Below are 20,289 nucleotides of genomic sequence, written 5' to 3' on the forward strand. Positions count from 1 at the left end.
ATCAGCACACATCAGATTACGTGGGGGCCTTGCAGAAATTCAGCTAGTCATCATCACCAAAAATCAGAGGAGAAGGTAAAATGAAGTTGGAGAGCTTGGCGGGTACTGTAAAATACCACCTGAGGAATTTGGATCTGACTAACTGGGCATAAGAATGCCACTATAAGGTTTGAATGGTGAGCTGAAATGGAGGAGAACAATTCTGAGAGCAGAGTACAAGGTAGCCATTTTCATTTGTCACTACATATCTAGCACTCGAATTTCACTCAAGTTATCTGCTACAGCTACTTCTTTACCAATGAGTGCAAATCCATAAGTCACTGGACACCTGTTTTTGCAGGAGTATGTCTAGGGTCTATTTCCAGCCCCCATGTAAAGCTATTCTCTTGTATATTGTGCCTGGAATTTCTTTTTTTTTTTTTTTTTTTTGAGAGGGAGTTTCGCTCTTGTTACCCAGGCTGGAGTGCAATGGCGCGATCTCGGCTCACCGCAACCTCCGCCTCCTGGGTTCAGGCAATTCTCCTGCCTCAGCCTCCTGAGTAGCTGGGATTACAGGCACGCGCCACCATGCCCAGCTAATTTTTTGTATCTTTAGTAGAGACGGGGTTTCACCATGTTGACCAGGATGGTCTCGATCTCTCGACCTCGTGATCCACCCGCCTCGGCCTCCCAAAGTGCTGGGATTACAGGCTTGAGCCACCGCGCCCGGCTGTGCCTGGAATTTCTACCAGTGAAGAGGTGTCTTAAACAAAGTTCCCCAACTGGCTATTTGATGAGGTATAGACCTGACATAAAAGCATACCAGCTTAACATTAGTTTTTATTTCATTTGAGTACTGACAACATCAGATAAGATCATTAAGCCGCCACAGATTTACTTGGTAAAGAAGGTAAGTGTTAGGTTTGCTGGGACAACACTGCTTCTTGGTTCACATGGTTTATTAACTTTTTCCTTTTTTAATAGGGAGAGAAGTCTTATGGAAAGCCATGTGGAGGCCGAGACTGCAGTGGGAGCTGTAAGTGCTTTCCTGAGAAAGGAGCGAGAGTAAGTTGCTTATTTCATTGTTGAAAGACAAATAGTTGCATTGGAGCTGTTATATGTTTTCTTTAGAAATAAAGTGCTTAGAATTTACTCTTATGACTTCATGAAACAAGCAAAGTGATGAGGACCAGCTGGAAGGAGCTTTGCTAACTAATGATAGTCAGAGCTAGACCGGTCAAAGTCTCTGAGGGACCAAAAAGAGGTTTCCTTCATTCCCAAGGTTTCCTCAGAGTTTCATCTGGAGTTTTTCCAAAAGCCGATTCAGTTATAAAGAGCCAGATTAAGACGATGTTTGTAGATAAGTGTAAATTTTCATAGCTCACGTGATTCTTCCCTCCCACGGGAACAGGTGTTCTGATTGTTATCTACAGACTGGGGATGTGACTTGTCCAAAATCACCCTGCTTGTTAGTGATAGACTCAAGAGAACAGGGTAGTCATAAAGTCTAGAAATATAGGTGGCTATACATAAAGAATGGTTTATAAGTATTACATTAAAACCTAGGATACATTTTAAAATGTTGTGACATGTTCCATGTATTGTCCCTCATTAGCAATGCACAGTTCAAATTGTTGTGCAATTTGCAATGAACTCAGTGCATTGGCACAACGTTTCTATCAAGCCCTGAATATGCATGGCCCCTAGATATTTGTATCTATTATTTTCGCTGAAAAAATGCATTTTAGTATAACCCTGGAAAAGTATTGAAAGGGGTTCAATCTGTAAATTATATATATATATATATATATATATATATATATATATATATACACACACATACGCAAGCACACACACGCAAGTTGATCATCCCTAATTCAAAAATCTGAAATCTAAAATGTTTCAAAATACAAAATTTCCTTAGTACTGATGTGACACTCAAAGGAAACGCTCATTGGAGCATTTTGGATTTTGGATTTTTAGACTAGGGATGCTCCATTGGGGTGTGTGTGTGTGTGTGTGTGTGTGTGTATTTCCAGAATTAATGACCATCCTATAGAGTTCAGAACTTCCTATTTCTAGCATTGTGAATGCACTCTCATCACACTCAAACAAGCCTAATGGCTTATACTGTAGAAAGAAGATAGTAGCATAAATGGGTCAACCAAATCTTCAAACCCATAGCCAGACAGAGAACACAGTGACCATTCCACCTTCTCTTTCATTATCTTACATTTGGGGTAAAGTGAAATGTCAAACTATGCCAGAATTTGAAGGAAGAGAATAAAAAGCCATCTTCTCATCAAAAGGGACCAGACCTATTCTATATTAAACACATGGACTTAGAGAATCATAAAATACCAGAAAGGGAAATTATCTCAGTAACCTTCTCAACTTAATCACTGATTGTACAGGGGAAACTGACTCAGAAGGAAAATTACTTCCTGGGATCACATAGCAAAGTGATGACAGATTGAAGGTCATTATCTGAGTCCTTTGATTTCTCATCTATTTACTTCACCAACTTCCCTACTGCTGCCTCTCACAGAAGCCATGTTCGCTGTAGCCACCAAGATCCATGCCTTCACCTCTGAAACATTCTAGAAAAAAAATTTCACAATAAATATATGAACACATTCTTGAACAATGTGTAAGCAGTATAGACAAAGCAAAAGTCTCCCTTGATGCTCTGTCAGTGCCACTATTGTCTTTCTTACCTTTTTCTGTACATAATCAGGAATGTGTACACACATGTCTAAAAATAGTCTCATTATCTGATTTTCTTTTCCAAAACAGAATTGTAAGTATATATTCTAGGCCATTTTTGTAAGCTTAACATGTCCTTAAGATCTTTTTCTCTACCCTATAGTTAATTCAGCCATTCCCCTTTTGACGGCTACTTAGGTTGTTTCTAAATTTGTGCTCTTTGTAAAATGGCAGAGCTACAGTGAAAATCTTTGAGCAGGCCTCCTTGTGCTCAAGCATAGATACATCTCTAGCATAGATAGTAAGGAATCATAATTATCAGGTACAAGGGTAATAGCCATTTTTAACTTTCAAAGCCACTGCCAAATTATGCTACAAAGTATTCTCCAATTTATATTCCCATCAGCATTGTACAAAAATGCCCATGTTTCTACACCTTTGCCAACACTTAGTATTTTTGCTAATATGATGAATGAAAATCATTCTAATTCCCTGAGTTTAAATGTCTTTTCACATATTACCTGGAAATTTGTATTTCCTCTGTGAATTTCCTGGACATATTCTCTAGCCACTTTCCTAATTGATGATTCTTATTGACTTACTTTACCTCTGCAAAGACACAGCAAATAAAAATGACCCAAATCGATACAAGTGAGATTTGAGGTTTGACACAAAGGGCCATTTCCTGATGGATTGTGGCAGGGTGAGAAACAGTTAGCCAGACCCAACAACCAGGAAACTGAGAAGCTCTGGGCTGTTCGTTAGGTTGGGGAGCCTTTAAAAGAAGAAAATTTTATATATCTGATCTGAGGTCAGACCTACACCAGGCAAACGTGCCTACGGTGACCTCATTGTTAAACCCCTGGCTGAGATTTTGATCGCTGAAAACGGAGGGCAGTAGTTTATTTCATAAGGACCCCTCATTTAGGTTTCAAACATCTAGAGCTTTAGTCTGGCTTCTGTTTTGAAAACATCTGAGTGGCTGAGGGGGTGGGGGATGGAGGGAATTAGAATATCACTGCATAGATTTTTTTTCCTCAATATTTAAAAGACACAGACTCCACACTGTCAAATACGTTCCTAAAAACATATTTGCAAAGTCTAAATTTTCTAAGAACACTTGTCAAAGTTATTGAACCAGACCAAACCGTATTTCATGAGTCAAGAGCAGGAATGTCCTATTTCCCAAATAGATAACACCGATGCTCATGCGGCAAACTGTGATCATGGGTGTTTGAAGCACCACCAGGTCCTATTAAGTCATCCTTCCTTTCCTCTGCATTCCCAGGGCCAAGCAGGATTGTTTAAACTGGCCCCAGCGCTATTGACCCTGCAGGACAGCCTTTCAGTACCCTTTGTGTGCAGATGTCAGAAAGATTTGGCACTGTTTTCCTTAGCTGAGCAGAAGGACCCATTTATATTTCAAGCTGTTCCTCTTGAGCTGGGAAGGGAATGGAACATTGGGTCACCCCTGAGATACGCTGCAGCCCTTGGCAGGCCTGCCTCCTGCCTTGGGGAGACATCAAGCGCATAGCTTGCTCGGCAGTGTGTACTTTTCCTTTGCCAAAGTCCTCTTGAACTGACTGGGACGTTTACCCAACACCTAGCACTCCTGCAAAACTGCAATCCAACCCTTTTTGGCTGAAGCTATCTCAAACTGATTTCTCAAAGGTATGTCCTGCCTGTTAGAAGTCCCTACCTAATGTTGGTGCACTGCTTTGCAGTTTCCAAAATATCTTCTTTCAGGGGCTGTAATCCTATATGTGTGCAATGAATAAAGAAACTGGTTAAGTGACTTGCCCATGGTCACCAGCCTGCTAGTGGCTAAACCTTATTTAGCCGACCTTAGGAGAATGGCGTCTTTAAAAATGACCTGCCTCATAGCGTTAAATAAAGGCGTTTCCCCCCAGCCGTTCAGATTTGAACTTAATATGTGACTTTCACTCTTCTTTCATAGGAGTGGGTGTTATTATCTCATAGAACTATTCTTTCGGGTTGTTCTCTTCTCTGGTATTTTTTTCCTTGCCACTTGATTAAACAAAGCATTTTAGGTTGACATTTCCAACACTTCTCTTTTTTTTTTCCCTACTAGATCTGAAAGTTATCTCTGCATTATACTCCATCAGTGTGTGTTTGTCTGAAGTTGGGGGTGGAAGGAGGGGGCAGTTTGTTTCCTCCTGAATCTAGTATTCCTTAATACTCTTTTGAGAGTTTTCCCTGTTTTAACATTGTTCTGGCATTTATATACAACAGGGTGAGCTCCTAATTATCCATGCCATCTAAAGAAGCATTATCACAGATAACGCAAAACCATCGGAAATGTTTGGATTGCCCTCTAGGTAAAGGCTGTTTGTCCTCCGCTTTATGACTTGGGAAGTTAGGCCCAGCTTGAGAGTTTATGAGGCTAGCCTGAGTTTCATGTGAAACTGAAACTGAGCCCAGATGTCTTCATTCCTTATCTCTTGCTTGCATCTTGCTGTTCTACTGCCACCAAATGTGTTTCTCATGAATTCCAGAACCCAGATGTCTTAACAACTAGTCCTTCAATTTATTCTCCTCTTGCAAACATCTGGCATTCCCTGTGTCAGCTGACTGGTACCATGGCTACCAAGAGAGCTTTCCATTTTTTCCTGAATTAGGAAATTGTTATGTACATCTTTCCTCCTCCCTATGTATCCCCTCATGCCCCTCCCCTGACTAGCCACTACAACACACGCCAATGTCTTTATCCTCTACTGCTACAACATGAAAGCTTACATTGTGTATCACCTCCTTGGGTGGCCAGGCCTTACTCCAGCTGTCGGCACTTAAGTTTCGTGCCTTATTTCATGACAAATATTTGCCCAGTCACTCCTCAGCCATCTGCGGGCTGGCCCTATTGCTGACACTAATCACTGCTAACTTACTTGTTGCTAAATTCAACGGATATTTTTCATTCCTTATCTTCCTTGATGGTCGTGCTCTACAAGACACCTCCTTCTCTCCTGAAACACTCTGTCCTCTTGAATGTTATGCTAATCTTTCCTAGTTATTTTCCTACTGTGATTGGGATCGCCCAGCATTCTTTCCTCATCCCACTTTTCTTCTTCTTCTTTTTTTTTTTTTTTTTTTGAGACGGAGTTTCGCTCTTGTTACCCAGGCTGGAGTGCAATGGCGCGATCTCGGCTCACCGCAACCTCCGCCTCCTGGGTTCAGGCAATTCTCCTGCCTCAGCCTCCTGAGTAGTTGGGATTACAGGCACACGCCACCATGCCCAACTAATTTTTTTTTGTATTTTAGTAGAGACGGGGTTTCACCATGTTGACCAGGATGGTCTCGATCTCTTGACCTCGTGATCCACCCGCCTCGGCCTCCCAAAGTGCTGGGATCACAGGCTTGAGCCACCGCACCCGGCCCCACTTTTCTTCTTAGTGTAGGCATTTCCCAGGGTGGTGTTATATACTCCAGGGATTTCAGCCACCATCCATACAATGATAAATATTAAATATCTAGCTCAGATCTTTCTTCTTACTTTCAGATTGGCATTATCAATTTCTTGTTGGATACCTCTGCTTGGATTTCATTGACACCATAAACATGTCTACACAGAACTCAATTACCAACCCCCACCAGATGTGCTCCTTCCTGAATTCTATCCGTGTCTTCCCCATCACAACAAATGGCATCAATAAGCACTGAGCTGCTCAAGCCAGAAATCTGGGAGTCATTCTTGTCTTCTCTTTCCTTTCCCCACTACCTCCAATTCATCATTAAGTCCTATTCATTTATCTTCTGAAACAGAGCTCGAATCCATCCACTTCTCTCTGTATCCATTTCTCCAGTCCAGGCTCATATCATTTCTCGCCAGAATTATCTCAATAATCTCATGACTGATCTCTCAGCCTCTAATCTCACTCTCCCCCATCAATTTGCCACTGGCCCTGCCATAATCTTTCCAAAACACAAATTTGCATCACGAAACTCTTGCTTAAAGTCCCCCAATGGCCCCCTTATGGACTTCACAATAAAATCCTAACTCTAGAAAACCTACTAAGTCCGTCATGACCTGATCCTGGATTACCTCTCCGATATTATCTCTCATTACTAGGAACCCTCCTCATTTCAGAAAACAAAACGAGACCAACCATACGTGTTCACTGAACGATTCATAGTTCTCAGAGCTACTGTGTTGCTTAATGTATTACAGGTTATATACTTGCCACCCCTTCTACGTGTACCATTTATTCTTCCACTAGCTCTACCATTTTTGTGTTGACTTGCTTTTACTTATTCACCTTTAAAAACTGAGCACAGATTTCACTTCTTTGGGAAGTTTTCCACGATCTGCCAGGCTTAAATCATCATTTATCTTCACTTGTCTGCTCTCCATTATCTTATGAACAACTAAAGGGCTAAAGAGACTGAGTGTTCTTAGTCTCTGCAGAGTCTGTAAGCACTACAAATTGTCTCATGAAAGACTGACCGAGCAATTTTGCATAGGTGGGGCTCTAGCCCTGCTCTCCACATCCAGGAGTAGCTTTTTGATCACTGTGAAGTTGATGGGAAGTCTCCTGTTGAAGGAGTAATCCCTGCTGCTGAAAGAAGGCAAAGAGCCAGGGTAGTCATTTCCACATCTTCTTTAGCTCCTATTAGTTGTTAAGGGCCACACATCTGATTTCAATAGTTTGCTCTGGGATTCTGCTTTCCTTAACTCCTCTGAGTTTTTGACTCTGGCCTCCTCTTTTGCTTGGTTGCTTTCTTACTCCATACTTAACAATGCAAGGGACTTGGGAAAATGCTTCTTTTTTATTTATTTATTTGTTTGTTTACTTGTTTATTTATTTATTTATTTTGAGACAGAGTCTCTCTCTTGTTGCCCAGGCTGGAGTGCAATGGCACAATCTCGGCACACTGCAACCTCTGCCTGCTGGGTTCAAGCGATTCTCCTGCCTCAGCCTCCCAAGTAGCTGAAATTACTGGCATGCACCACTACACCCGGCTAATGTTGTATTTTTAGTAGAGATGTGGTTTCTCCGTGTTGGTCAGGCTGGTCTCGAACTCCCAGCCTCAGGTGATCCGCCCACCTCGGCCTCTCAAAGTGCTGAGATTACAGGCATGAGTCACAGTGCCTGGCCCAAAATGCTTCTCTTTTACTTCCAACAATTCCTTCTGGCCCCAGGATGAGACATTAATGAATAATTGTTAGTCAAAGGTAATCCCTACATTCCTTTGTGACACTGATCCCACCCTCCTCTCCACCAAACCTTTCATTAAACGCCTCTTAACCTTGTGCAAAGTTGATGGTCTTGCTCCTCTTCCTTGTGGGTGATGGAAGGAAGTTAACTTCTGAGCAGAGAAGTAGCCACTGGGTGGCAGTAAGGAAAGGGGTACAAAATCATGGGTCTTTGTATATTTAAATATGGTTCTTTAGGTTCAGGATAATTAATGATAATGTTAAAACCTTAGTGTCTCTGCACTGAATCAAGATGCATTCGTAGCCTTGCAGATGTTCATGGTTATCTTAACCATTTATTTGATTGTATTGTGACATTATAGGATTTACGGGATATATTATATGTACTGGTGAGGGAGGCTACTGCTAGAGAAGAGCCCAGGAGCTGGAGGAGGAGATAGATAAATACACAGCTGTAGAGACAAGAGCACTGCTTTAACTATCCAGAGACCTAAGTTTCACGTGTGAGCTTTGCCAACTGAATTAACTTGGGTTTGGTGCTTTTGCCTCTCAAGGTCTCAGTTTTCCCATAAGTACAAATGAGGGATTTGGGATGTGTGATCTCAAAGGACCTGCAAGCTCTGACAGTCTTAAGTCAGACACCACATTACTGTACTCTGATGGTTCCTTGCCCCTAGAGTGCATTATCGTGCTTTCTAGTATTGCAGTGAGATGTGAAAGGTGATGTTTGACAGTGTCCTATCCTCTGAATGGTGCCTTGGCAGCTGCCTCAGACATAACTCATTTGCTGTGGCTTCTTTACTGCTGCTGCTTCTAGAAGCTTCTGAAATTGTGCTTCTGCAGAAATGTGCAAGACTCCCCTTCCTTGGCCATCTGGATGGTGTGATTTGAAGAGTAACAGGAATTTCTCTTCACCAAAACCCAACAAAATCTTCTCTGCCTTGCCTAGGAGTCATTCTGCTTACCATTCTAGCTTTAGAAACTCACTCTTTAAATTAAGCATTGCCCTGTCCTTGCATTGCTTGAATAAATTTCATGTGCCTCTCTTAGAGAAGGCATGCTTGGTCTGCATGTGTGTATGCACAAATTACAAATTTGGCTGGCCCTGCTAATTCATATGACAGAGACATCAGAGATCAAGACATGGGTGAGCATCTTGCAGGTCAACAAGTGACATCTCCTCCTGGTCTATCCCCCCTCCTTCCTTTTCCAGATGTGGGTCCCTTTTTTCTTCTTGTTCTTCCTTTTTTACCTAGTCTCTAACTTCTCCTTTTCTCCCTCAAGACTTCCTTCCTTCTTGCTCCATTTCTAGCTTTCCATCCCTCATTTCTGTTTTATCCACCATGGCCTCCTCCTCACCTAATTTCTCCCCTCTGCCTTCAGTTGCCTGGGATTGTTTCCTATGTCATTTATCTTTTGCTCCAGTTTCTATTTTTTGTCATTTATCAGCACACATGAAAACTGCAGCAGCAGGATAGCTGGGAGGGGTTGCTGCAATGTACTTTATAGAGGCATCCCACTTATCCAAAGATTCTCAATCTCAGAGCCTGAATCAGTGGTCTTCAAATTGGTGGGGGGCAGTGGAAGCGGGAGGGCATGCAGGTCAATCTATTGGGTGTGGAAGAAAATATGAAAATTTACATTTAATTTGAGAGATGCTAGAAAGAAGTTAAGATTTAGGATTAAATAATTAGAGTGTTTAAAACTGTGTGGTTCACTAAATACTGTGTATTAGACTATTATTATTACTATTCTATGTAATACATGTATTTTCACCGGCATTCTCATCAGGTGGGTCTATCCTTGGCTTTCCTGTTGCGCATGCTCTATAAGGTATCCTGAGGGAAAAGTGGCGGTTCCACAAGATGGAAGGGGTGACCTTGGGCCCTTATTTTTTTCCCGAATGTATACCAGTGATATTGGTGTTTCCTCGGACACAGCTAAGTAGCTTTATAGATTGTATTATCTAACTACATTTAACCCTCGCAAAATAGACAAGCAGCTTAAGACAATTCCTGGAAATAAATCATGTATTGGAGAGAATACTAGTAATGTAAGTGCATGAAAATGGCAGACCTCACACTTCTACAATGAGTTTTTTATGCGGCCTCATTATGAGGTAAAAACCATGCTAATCTAGTTACACCTGACAAGAAGTCAGCAAAAACATATTGCAAGAATAATGAAGAAGACTATAGGAAATGTGGATTTATATCAATTCTCAATAATGAAAGCTCTTGCCCTAAGTATATATTGTGCCTTGAAGTATTAGCTAATAATATAATAAAGCCAACACAATTAACAAGACATTTAACATGCTGTTTATTTCATCTTTGTCTCATCCTTTTATACTTTCTATTTATTGTTTGTTTCATTTATATATTATCATTAATATATGAGGAGAGAGTAGGACACGTGTATGATTTTATAATTGTTAATAATGTATAAATATACATGTATTGAGGAAGTATGCTCAAAGTTTTTCCAATTGAAAAAGGGTGTGCAATCAAAAGGATGTGGAGACCACTGGCCTAAACCATACTCAAAATAGATGGGAGCCCACAGACAGAGGCAAAAGAACTCTGCATAAGAGAAAAATAACTGTCACAAAGTCTGTTACTTTTTCCTTATAGAATAGTCATGTGACCAACTTAAGAGCTTCACCCTGACAACTTCACATAGAATAAAGCAATGGGGATCTTAGGAGCTGGGAGAAGTCAAACACCAAAGAAACTTTTAAAATCATAAAATCACAAGCCTGGAAGTTCGGATCCAAGCCCCAAGAGGTACATTGTAGGTTACAAAAGGCTTTCCTGGCATTCATGCCTATGAATGCTCTTTCCCTCACTTTAATTATGAATGAGCTTAGAAGAAAGTTTCAGAGAGGTTAGGAGACTGTCCTAAGATCTCTTGTAAGTGACATAACTGAGATTTAAATCAAGTATTTCATTCCCCTGCTTAGTGTTCTTTCCACCATGTTAAATGGCCTCTGAAACCTTTGTGGCCATAATCAGCTGAGCTCTCTGCATTACTCATTGTGGTCAGATTGTTGTGACTGGAGGAATACCTGGAGTGGAGAAAATCTGCTAGGAAGACATTGACCAGATATCAACAACTCAATTGCCCTTCCTCCTCTGCTCTAGTGAGTAGTAACTCCTGACTGCATATGTAGCATCCATTTATATCCCTGTCTGGCTTTTAAAGTGTTTTTCTAATACCCTGCTCTTTTAAAGGCTTAAGAAATGAATTCCAAGATTAAAGAAAGCCTGTTTTTCATATGTGATTATAAGTTTTGCGAAGAGTCATGTAAGTTTTCACAGCTCTAATGCAGTTCTGTCCCTTTATGTAGGCCAATGACTGTGTGAAACTTCACTGCAGTGGAGTTAGAAACGTGTGGAGATGAAATTACCAAGTATATGTCAGGGAAGTAATTTAGTGTCTAGTTTGAGAAGACTCGCATTAATAGAAGTCTTCCAAGAATGTTTAAGAAAATTAATTGCACAGCATCTCTCTAAGCTATAGTAGAAGATGATGGGAAAATGTACATTTCTTTGCAGAAATTTGCTTCACCGCCATCTTTTCAAAAGAGCTTTTATTTTAACAAGTGAGGCAGAGGCACAGAGCACATTATTTAATGACCATCTACTTTTAGAGGTGGAAGTCCTAGACTATGTTTTGTATTTCCTTTTATCTATCTCACTGTGTTGTAGGAGGTTCAAGCCCACTCGGAAACATTTAAGAAAGTACTCAGGAGGCTAAATATTGGTGCAGGCACTGTGGATAATGCAAACATTTTATAAGCACCAGATTCTATTTGGAGAGGAAACACACACGCACACAGTCACCAAAACTAGTGATTTGATGACTTGAGCTTGTGTTCACTTTAGATGAATATATGACATTTTAATGTTTAAATAATTAGCTGGTAAATAGTTCTAGTTCCTTTCCCTCGTATTTCTCTCTCTGGAAACCAGTGTCTCCATTGGTTAGTCCCTACTGAGTCCACTTAAGGAGAATTCATCATAAAATCAAGTAGAATTGGCATCGCTGAGATGATCCTGTCTTGATTCCAGAGGTAGAATTATTGGATGCTTTTCTCTGTGGGATGTTAGAAGTTCCTGTAATTACTATGATGCCCAGGGATAAAGAACAACTCAAAAGGTCCTGAAAGAGCATTTGTTTTCTACATGACAAATGTTATTGTGGGGGTTATAATATAAGGCAAAGTTTGGGGAATCATGAAAGAAGGAAGTCATTGTTTCTTATAAGAGAGATTTTAAAGCTTGGTCAGCAGAAAAGTCTGCAGAGTACCTTAGAATTGTGCCCTTCTCCTGAATTACTGGCTGTGACCATGGCAAGCTCCTACTGTGGACTAAGCTAAGCCCTTGGCTTTGCTATGACAGCTTTTACACCTTTTATCCTCAGCCTTATAAGCTTAGTTTTACTTTTTAATTTTTGAAGACTGAAAGAAAAAAAATGCTCATTTCTTTGGCCCCAAGTGAGATTAATGCATATGTTTGGTTATCAAAGAAACTGTGGTCTGTGTCCTTGTACATGTCTTTGCTAGTTCAGGTAATTGTAGTGACTTGGCATTCCATTACTTTAGTTGGGTTTTCTCTCAGAGCTGACACGAGTCAGTGATTGCTACCCCCTTCACAAGTTGTTGGTGGAATGCCAATACAGCTATGAGCAAGGAAGGGAGCTGTGGAGAAACATGCTGTGGGGCCCAGAGCAGAATGAGGGGTAACCAGGGTTCAGGAGCCAGGTTTCCCCAGAGAGAGACAAAAAAGAAGCAAACAAAAGGAAGAGACAGGTCTAAACAGGCTCCCCAGACAGGGCCCCTTTGTCGTAAGAACAGAGCCTTAAACTTCACAAAGCTCAGAAAGGAAAGGAAGCCAGGGGTTAAACATGGCCTTTGAAATTCAATTGAAGAATTATTAACTGAAAATACATAGATAGAAAAGCCACACATATATACAGCAACATTTGTTATTCTTAAAACCCATTCGGACACTCTGAATTCAGAATTGTGCCTAAACTTGTATATCCACATACATCCTAATATTGACCGCCCAGGAACCACAAAAGTACTGCAAAGACACAGACAAGAAACATCAGAGAGGTTCAGCAGCAGGAGGGCACACAGAGTCCCAGGATGCCTAACATGGGTTCCTTTTGGAGGCATGTGACAGACAGTTTAGTGATCTGATGCCATTCATTATCAGAACTGGGGTCCCATGGCTGCATGATTGGTACCAGAGTAAGAAGTTTAAACTTCTCCCTGAATTTTACTTTTTAAATCAACTCCAAACTGAGCCAGAGCTCTGAGAGCAAGATGGAAGCCCGGCTCTCCCTGTTTCCACTTCCTTCATAAAAGGAGCAAGGGGACTTGAAGGCCTTCAGGGTCCCTTGAAGGGACCAGAGCCTGTAATGTGACAAGTCCCCCTGCCCCCTCCCTGCATTTACAGCCCAACGACCAAACGCCTCCAAACCCCAGACAGACCAGCCCCCGCAGGGCCTCCCTGTGAGTTTTGCAGATTCCTGAGGGGAACTTGATCCTGCCCTGGCATCAGCCCGGGCTCTTCACATCATCCTGGAGAGATCCTCGCTCCTCGGGAAGCCATGAGGGCAGCACCTGTTCCCACACACAGCCAGCCCCGCAGCGCAGCCGCCCACCCGTGGTTGGGAGGTGACCTCCCAGGGTCAGTGGCCAGGCCGCCCAGAAAGAGGGCCCGGCGGCTAGGTGGAAAAAAGCAGAAGTGACAGAACTTCCCCTGCCAGCCCAGGCTGTCAGGGTAGCCCTGGACACTGTCCCATCTGACCTGCCGCCCCACCACGCCAGCCCACGGCCGGAGCCAAAGCGGCCCTTGGCCCTGAGCGACAGGAAAAGCCAGTTCCAAAGAAGTAAACACAGCACAAAGGCAAACACAGCCTGGGAACTTTGCACCAGGTTTCACACTGGAAGGCCTCCAACGTCCCTTGTTCCAAAAACCCCCCCTTCTGTCCCCCAACAAAAGTATTTACCTCATGAAAAAAAGGGAGGGCGCTAGACTCACAGAAGAGATGGCAGAGCCAGAAGGGCGATCATCTAGTCTGACCTTTTCTTCCTACGTATGGGGAAACTGAGGCCTACAGTAAGGGAAAGGCCTACACTCTCCAGATGTGTGTGGACTCACACACTCATGTGAGAGAGAGAAAAAGAGGTGTGCGGACGCAATGGGTTGGAGAGAAGAGAGAAGAGGAGGGGGTGGGGAGGGGAGAGAAGCAGAGGGGAGGGGAGGGACTACATGCAAGCCTCAGCCAGGGAACTTTCGAGCAAGAACACTAATTGGAGTGCAAACAAAAACATCTTTGAGTCTAAGTTGCCCTCACTCTAGAAACCAGATCTTCTTCCTACTTCCCAGGGATCCACAGGGACCCAGAACAGGGTAGAGAAATTTGCCATTTGGGGAGTACAAGTAAGGGCAGTGGTTGAGAGCATGGATTTTGGAGTCAGATACACTATCTTTTAAGCCCTGGTTCTGTCATTCACTAGATGTGTGATCTTTTCCCATTGGTTCTCAACCATATTGCGCCCCCCCCCCCCCCCCCCAGGGAACGTTTGTCCATGTCTGGGAACATTTTTGGTTGCCACAATTAGTGGGGTGATACTGGCATCTAGTGGGTAGAGGACAGGGATCCTACTAAACATCCTATGATGCAAGGACAGCTCCTCACAACATAGAATTATCCAGCCCAGCATGTCAGTAGTGCCAAGGTTAAGAAACTCTGCCTTAGGTGAATGCCTTAGAGAGAAGAGGAGAGGGGAGGGGACGGGGTAGAAGCAGAGGGGAGGGGAGGGACTACATGCTATTTTCTGAACTTCAATTTCCTTATCTGTGACTTGGGATTAATGTTACCTATCTCTCAGGATTGTTATGATAATTAAATAGACTAATACCTATAAGGCAATTAACAGTGCCTGACACAAAGTAAGCACTCCATTAATTATTAGATATTAGTATTATCAAACCCTCCCTTAACCCAACCATCCCCTATAGTTACCATCCTATTTCTCTGTTCCCCTTATAGCATAATTTCTTGAAATATTTGTTTATACCCAAAATCTTCACTTTCCCAATTCTCTCCTGAACCTATTTGAATCAGGTTTTCGTTTCTACCACTCCTTTCTTATAAAGGTCACCAGTGACAAACACGTTGTTAATTACAATGATAATCTCTCAGTCTTCATCTTACTTGACCTACCATCAGCGTTTAAAATGCTTTTTCAATCTCCCTTTTCCTACCTTGGTGGACAAAGCTTCACATTGCCTTTGTTCCAAGAGGAAAAGGCTTGATCTGATTTGTTTTGTTGAATGAATGAACAAACAAATAATATTTTCTATGAAGATTAAAAGAGATAATGTGTTTAAACTGCTTAGGACACATTAGGCACTCAGTGGTCACCACCACCACCACCGCTACAGCTGTAAGCATTGATGTTATTGCTACTAATACCATTCTCTCCTACTGACTATGAGCCCCTTGAAAATCAGATTAATGTTACTTTGTCTTGGTCCTACTTTGTATAGAGCTTTATTCAATAGAAAAGTATATAGCCAGTATCCAGAAAACATTTCCCAATGGGCAGGATTAGCTGATCAGGGCATGAGAGGAGAAATAAGTTATAAAGAGTTTTACTGGGACCGGGAGTGGGTAGCTAGAGGCTCAGAAGAACAGGCATGCAGAAGGAGGTCATATCCTAACCATTTTCACTCTGATTCAGAAATGATGGGGCCATAAAAGGGAAGAAGTAGCAATTCTTACCCATTAATCATCCCAATACCTCCTTGCCCAGGTATGGAGGAGAAGTGGGCCTATGGCCAAATTTTAACATGAACAGAGCTTATCTGTTGGGTTTGACAGAGTGAGCATCATAAATTCGCTTTTCTCACACTCCTAGATTAACTTAATTTTCAGTCATCTTGAACTTCAATAACTTTATACACTTACCTGCTCCTACCACCATCTTTACAAATTTGCAAGTGGCATTTCTATTACCCTGAGAATATAGTCCCTTAGGGATAGCCATTAGAAAAAGCACACAACCCAAATTTATTGGAAAACTTTTGAACATTCAAAGCATCCATTAGGTGTTGCTGATCATTCTGATAACATAATTTAGCAGCATTTTCAGTGAAAATGAGGTAATAACCAAATAGGATCTTTGAACCAAGTGTCTTTTTTCCATTAAAAACAGAAAGTCTAGTTTTTTTATATAATATTCAGGACATTAACTACCACCAACTGTGGCATTAAATGGTGGCTAGCCTCTTCCTTTTCCACTTTACCACTCATACCAAGAAAACAGCCATAATTTCGACCCTGACTTGGAAATGTTATTAAATAAAACCCATATGTTTCCAATCCGTGACCATCCAAAACCCACACTCCTACTCACTTGCATTATAGCCCATATGCAGTAACCAACTTGCTTTGTAGATGGGTCAGCCTATCTGTAAATTGCCAGATAAGATCTGTCCAAGTGCAGAGAAAAATTTTAGTCTGATTTGCATAATCAACCAAAGGAAAATGTTTTATCCACAAAACCCAAACCACTAACCTCAAAAGGAATTATGTTGATACAACTTTATTTTCAAATCAGCATTTTTTTTTTTACTTTTTTAAACAACAGTCTTATTTTTAAGCCTTCCAGTAGGTGCTTAATAAATATACAAGTGGCATAAAGGCAACCATGATTTTCCAACTGGCTTGGCTATTGGTGGCTTTGGCAATTCTACTATTATTTGTCAAAGATCCTTCAGCATCCATCTGGGCTCACAGAAAGCCAATGCTCCTGAAAGAAGTGTTGGTAGAGCCCAAAGGGGAAGTTGAAATTCATTCTGGAAAGGTGGCCCAGCTGCCAGCATCCCCTGAGCCTCCTGTAGATGCCAAATGAGCTCCTTGCCTAGTAATCCCATCTGTGATCTAAATATATACAGAAACTGCCCTATCATCTCCTCCTCTTGATTAATGTGCACATGGAGATGTATTTGCCCTACTAAGATACAGGGATTGCTGTCATATCTATTAAAAATAATAATCTTTTTAATCATAATTATTGTAAAAATAATAATGATAACACATAATAATGGATAGTAATAGCTGTTGCCATCTGTATTTACTGTGTGTCAGGGATTGTGCAAGGTATTTTATATATGTCTCATTTAAGTATTTAATGAGATATAAATATCATACCATAAAGCTCACCCCTTGAATGTGTAGAATTCAGTGGGTTTCACTATATTCACAAGACAAGGTTGTGCAACCATCGCCACTATCTAATTCCAGAACATTTCTTTACCTTGTCTCACTTAATTTTCACAGTAGCCCTGGGGAATAAATGTTTATTTTAAACTCCATTTTGCAAATGAGGCAACATTTACAGAGGTTAAATGATTTGCCAAGCTCCCATAGCACAAAAGTGGTGGAACTGAGAGTCAAAGACAGATTCTCTCTGGTCCCCAAACCCATGCATCTCTTTCTACCTTCCTGATGGTTCTTTATTTGTACCACGGTCTATTTTCACTTTCATTCATAGGAACACCAAAGGGAACAATTGTAACCTTCTTGTTTTTCTCTTCTTCCCCTCTTCTCCTTTGTTCCTTAAGGAGTTGATGGTTTTGGTGTCCCTAGCAACTGCCATCCTCCTGCCTACCTACACCACACACACACACACACACACACACGCACACACACACACACAAATATATAGCACACAATTCCCCTAACAAAATTTATTCTCAGCTAGTTACATTCGTTTGCAATGAAGATCTTAAACACTTAAGACCCTTCATTTGTTACACCTTCTTAGCCTACTTTTGTTTAATAGTAAGTCATTATTTAGCATAGTGATAAGAAAATAACTTAGGCAGCAAGCTTAGGTTTTGCATTTTGGCTTGGTTTCCCCACGCTAAATGTGTTATCCTGGGAAGTTGACCCCTGTAAGCCTCAATTTTCTCAGCTGAATATGAAAATAATAATCCTATGTACATCACAGGAGTGCTATGAAGGCTAAATTGAATATACATGCTAAATGTTTGGTGCAACATCTTAAAACAGAGTACATGCTCAATAAATGGTGGTAGCATCAGTGGGTGGATAGAATGGGGAATTATAGAGCACTTGTCAAGTTATATGGCCTAGAATCAACCTAAGGTGCCTGCTCACAAGGCGAGTTTTGTTAAAAAGTATTTATTTTTTTTTTTTTGGGGGGGGGGGACGGAGTTTCGCTCTTGTTACCCAGGCTGGAGTGCAATGGCGCGATCTCGGCTCACCGCAACCTCCGCCTCCTGGGTTCAAGCAATTCCCCTGCCTCAGCCTCCTGAGTAGCTGGGATTACAGGCACGAGCCACCATGCCCAGCTAATTTTTTGTATTTTTAGTAGAGACGGGGTTTCACCACGTTGACCAGGATGGTCTCGATCTCTCGACCTCGTGATCTACCCACCTCGGCCTCCCAAAGTGCTGGGATTACAGGCTTGAGCCACTGCGCCCGGCTTAAAAAGTATTTATTAAGCAAGGAAGTGCATGCCAGGTAGTATACCAATCAAGTTAAATAGCTCCTGCAAATTCTTGCCAGTTTAATCAACTAAAAGCATAAAGATAACTTTTTTCTTTAAATCTCTGACTGCTTTCCTCACAGCAGTCACAACATTTTCCTCTTTAAGAATCCACAATGATTCCCAGGTGCCATCAGAAAACAAAATGTCACTTGACCCATAGAATGCCTAGTGTAACCTGGACTTGCACAGTGTCAGGTTGGGTCTGACCTGCCTGAGTAAACCAAGAAGTCTCAGCAGACCTGTATGGTTGGGTAGAATCCAAAGTCTCAAATATAGTTTAGATTATAACCCCTGGGCTATTTCAGAGTTAGCAGGTTGGGATGAGAATCTGGAATAGATTTCAAACCAGGTTATCATTTTAGGATTTAAGTAGCTTCCAAAGTCCAGTCTAAGCATGGGGAGGCCACGTGGGCAGTCAGCAGAGGTCGAAATACGCTGCTGAAGCACAATGTAAGAGCAAGTACCAGAGACCCAAACTTGACTAATAATTATATTAAGTTCTTATCACAGGTGAGATACATTCTAGGGGCTTAATTATACATTAATCACCTCTTTATTCTTACAACAATCTTGTGAGAATAAGTAGTATCACCCTCCCCATTTTAAAATAAAGGAAATCAAAGGTCACGTAACTGGAAAGTTGTGAAGCTAAGATTCAGTCCCATATCTGTATGGTTCAAACATACATACCCTCAACCATTATACTGCAATAATACCTCCTAAAACACTAGAGTACTGCTGGTAATCAAAGGCTTGGAGACTTTGGCACAAGGATAAAATGGTCCCGGCAATAAAACTGGCTTGCTGTTTTGCCAATTATTGAAGTGGAAATCATGGTTTTTGGTTTTTGGGGTTTTTTTTTTTTTTTTTTTTTTTTTGCTTTTGCTTTTTTTTCTTCTCTTTCCTTTCTTTCTTTCTTTTCTTTTTTTTTTTTTTTTTAAGAGATGGGGGTCTCACTTTGTCATCTAGGGTGGAGAAAGAGCTCACTGCATCATCATAGCTCACTGCAACCTCGAATGCCTGGGCTCATGAGATCATTCCACTTCGGGCTCCCTACTAGCTGGAACCACAATGCTTTTTCTTGTATTGTGTGGTGGCAGCAGTAAGCCAAGAGGCTGAGATAGGGGCTGAGACTTTCAGGGAGGGGCTCGGAGAGGTCCTGATTTGGATTGAAACAGATTACTATAGTGATTTTTCAGGGTTTTATTTATCTTGTTGTTGTACACAAGTTCACTTTGTCCTATAGATATGTCCTGTGAATTTTGTCTTGATTGCTTCATATATTCTAATTTTCAGTGGTCACACATAGAATAATAGCTTCTATCACTTTACCTTTAAAGTTCTTATCTCCTTCCCTTGATCTAGAAGAGAAAATGTAACAAACAGGAAAAGATGACCCTTTCACTCTTAAAGTGCTTCATAAACTCCCGATAAATGAAATGATAACAATCCTTCTGGTTTCTTTGCATCTTTGTGGGTTTATCTACCTGTGATCTTTGTGGTTGCAAAGATGCGAAGTCTAGATGCTACAGAAATAACCCCAGAAGGAAATAGCTGAAGAGAGAAGACAGTGTTAAATGGAAAGCATCTGTTAACCACCTTGGTCCCTTTGGAAGACAAAGATATGTTGTAAACTACTGCTGAATGTTTTCTCCCCTCTAGTGGTCAGTAGGAGGAGGAGACAACAGTGGTATAAGTGGTGCCTATTTTTTAACTGTAAATGCAATCTTATAAGTGATATCCAAAGAAGATTGCTTCCGTAAGAACAATGCTATAAATGGAACTATGTTTCAGACCAAGAAACTGTATCAAACAAATTAAAAATATG

The 20,289-nt window shown here is 41.3% G+C and overlaps 1 protein-coding gene across 3 annotated transcripts in view; it reads left to right on the plus strand.

The window, feature by feature from the left end:
• The window catches only part of COL4A6 (collagen type IV alpha 6 chain), a 309,755-nt gene that overhangs the window by 149,498 nt on the left and 139,968 nt on the right, over positions 1–20,289 (plus strand). For all 3 annotated transcript variants that reach the window (XM_074391649.1, XM_039464115.2, XM_074391650.1), the window contains exon 3: positions 964–1,044. In XM_074391649.1, coding sequence (XP_074247750.1) covers positions 964–1,044 — 81 coding nt within the window. The remainder of the gene's footprint in view (positions 1–963; positions 1,045–20,289) is intronic.

This window comes from Saimiri boliviensis, chromosome X, assembly GCF_048565385.1.
Source record: "Saimiri boliviensis isolate mSaiBol1 chromosome X, mSaiBol1.pri, whole genome shotgun sequence".
Taxonomy (NCBI): Eukaryota; Metazoa; Chordata; class Mammalia; order Primates; family Cebidae; genus Saimiri; species Saimiri boliviensis.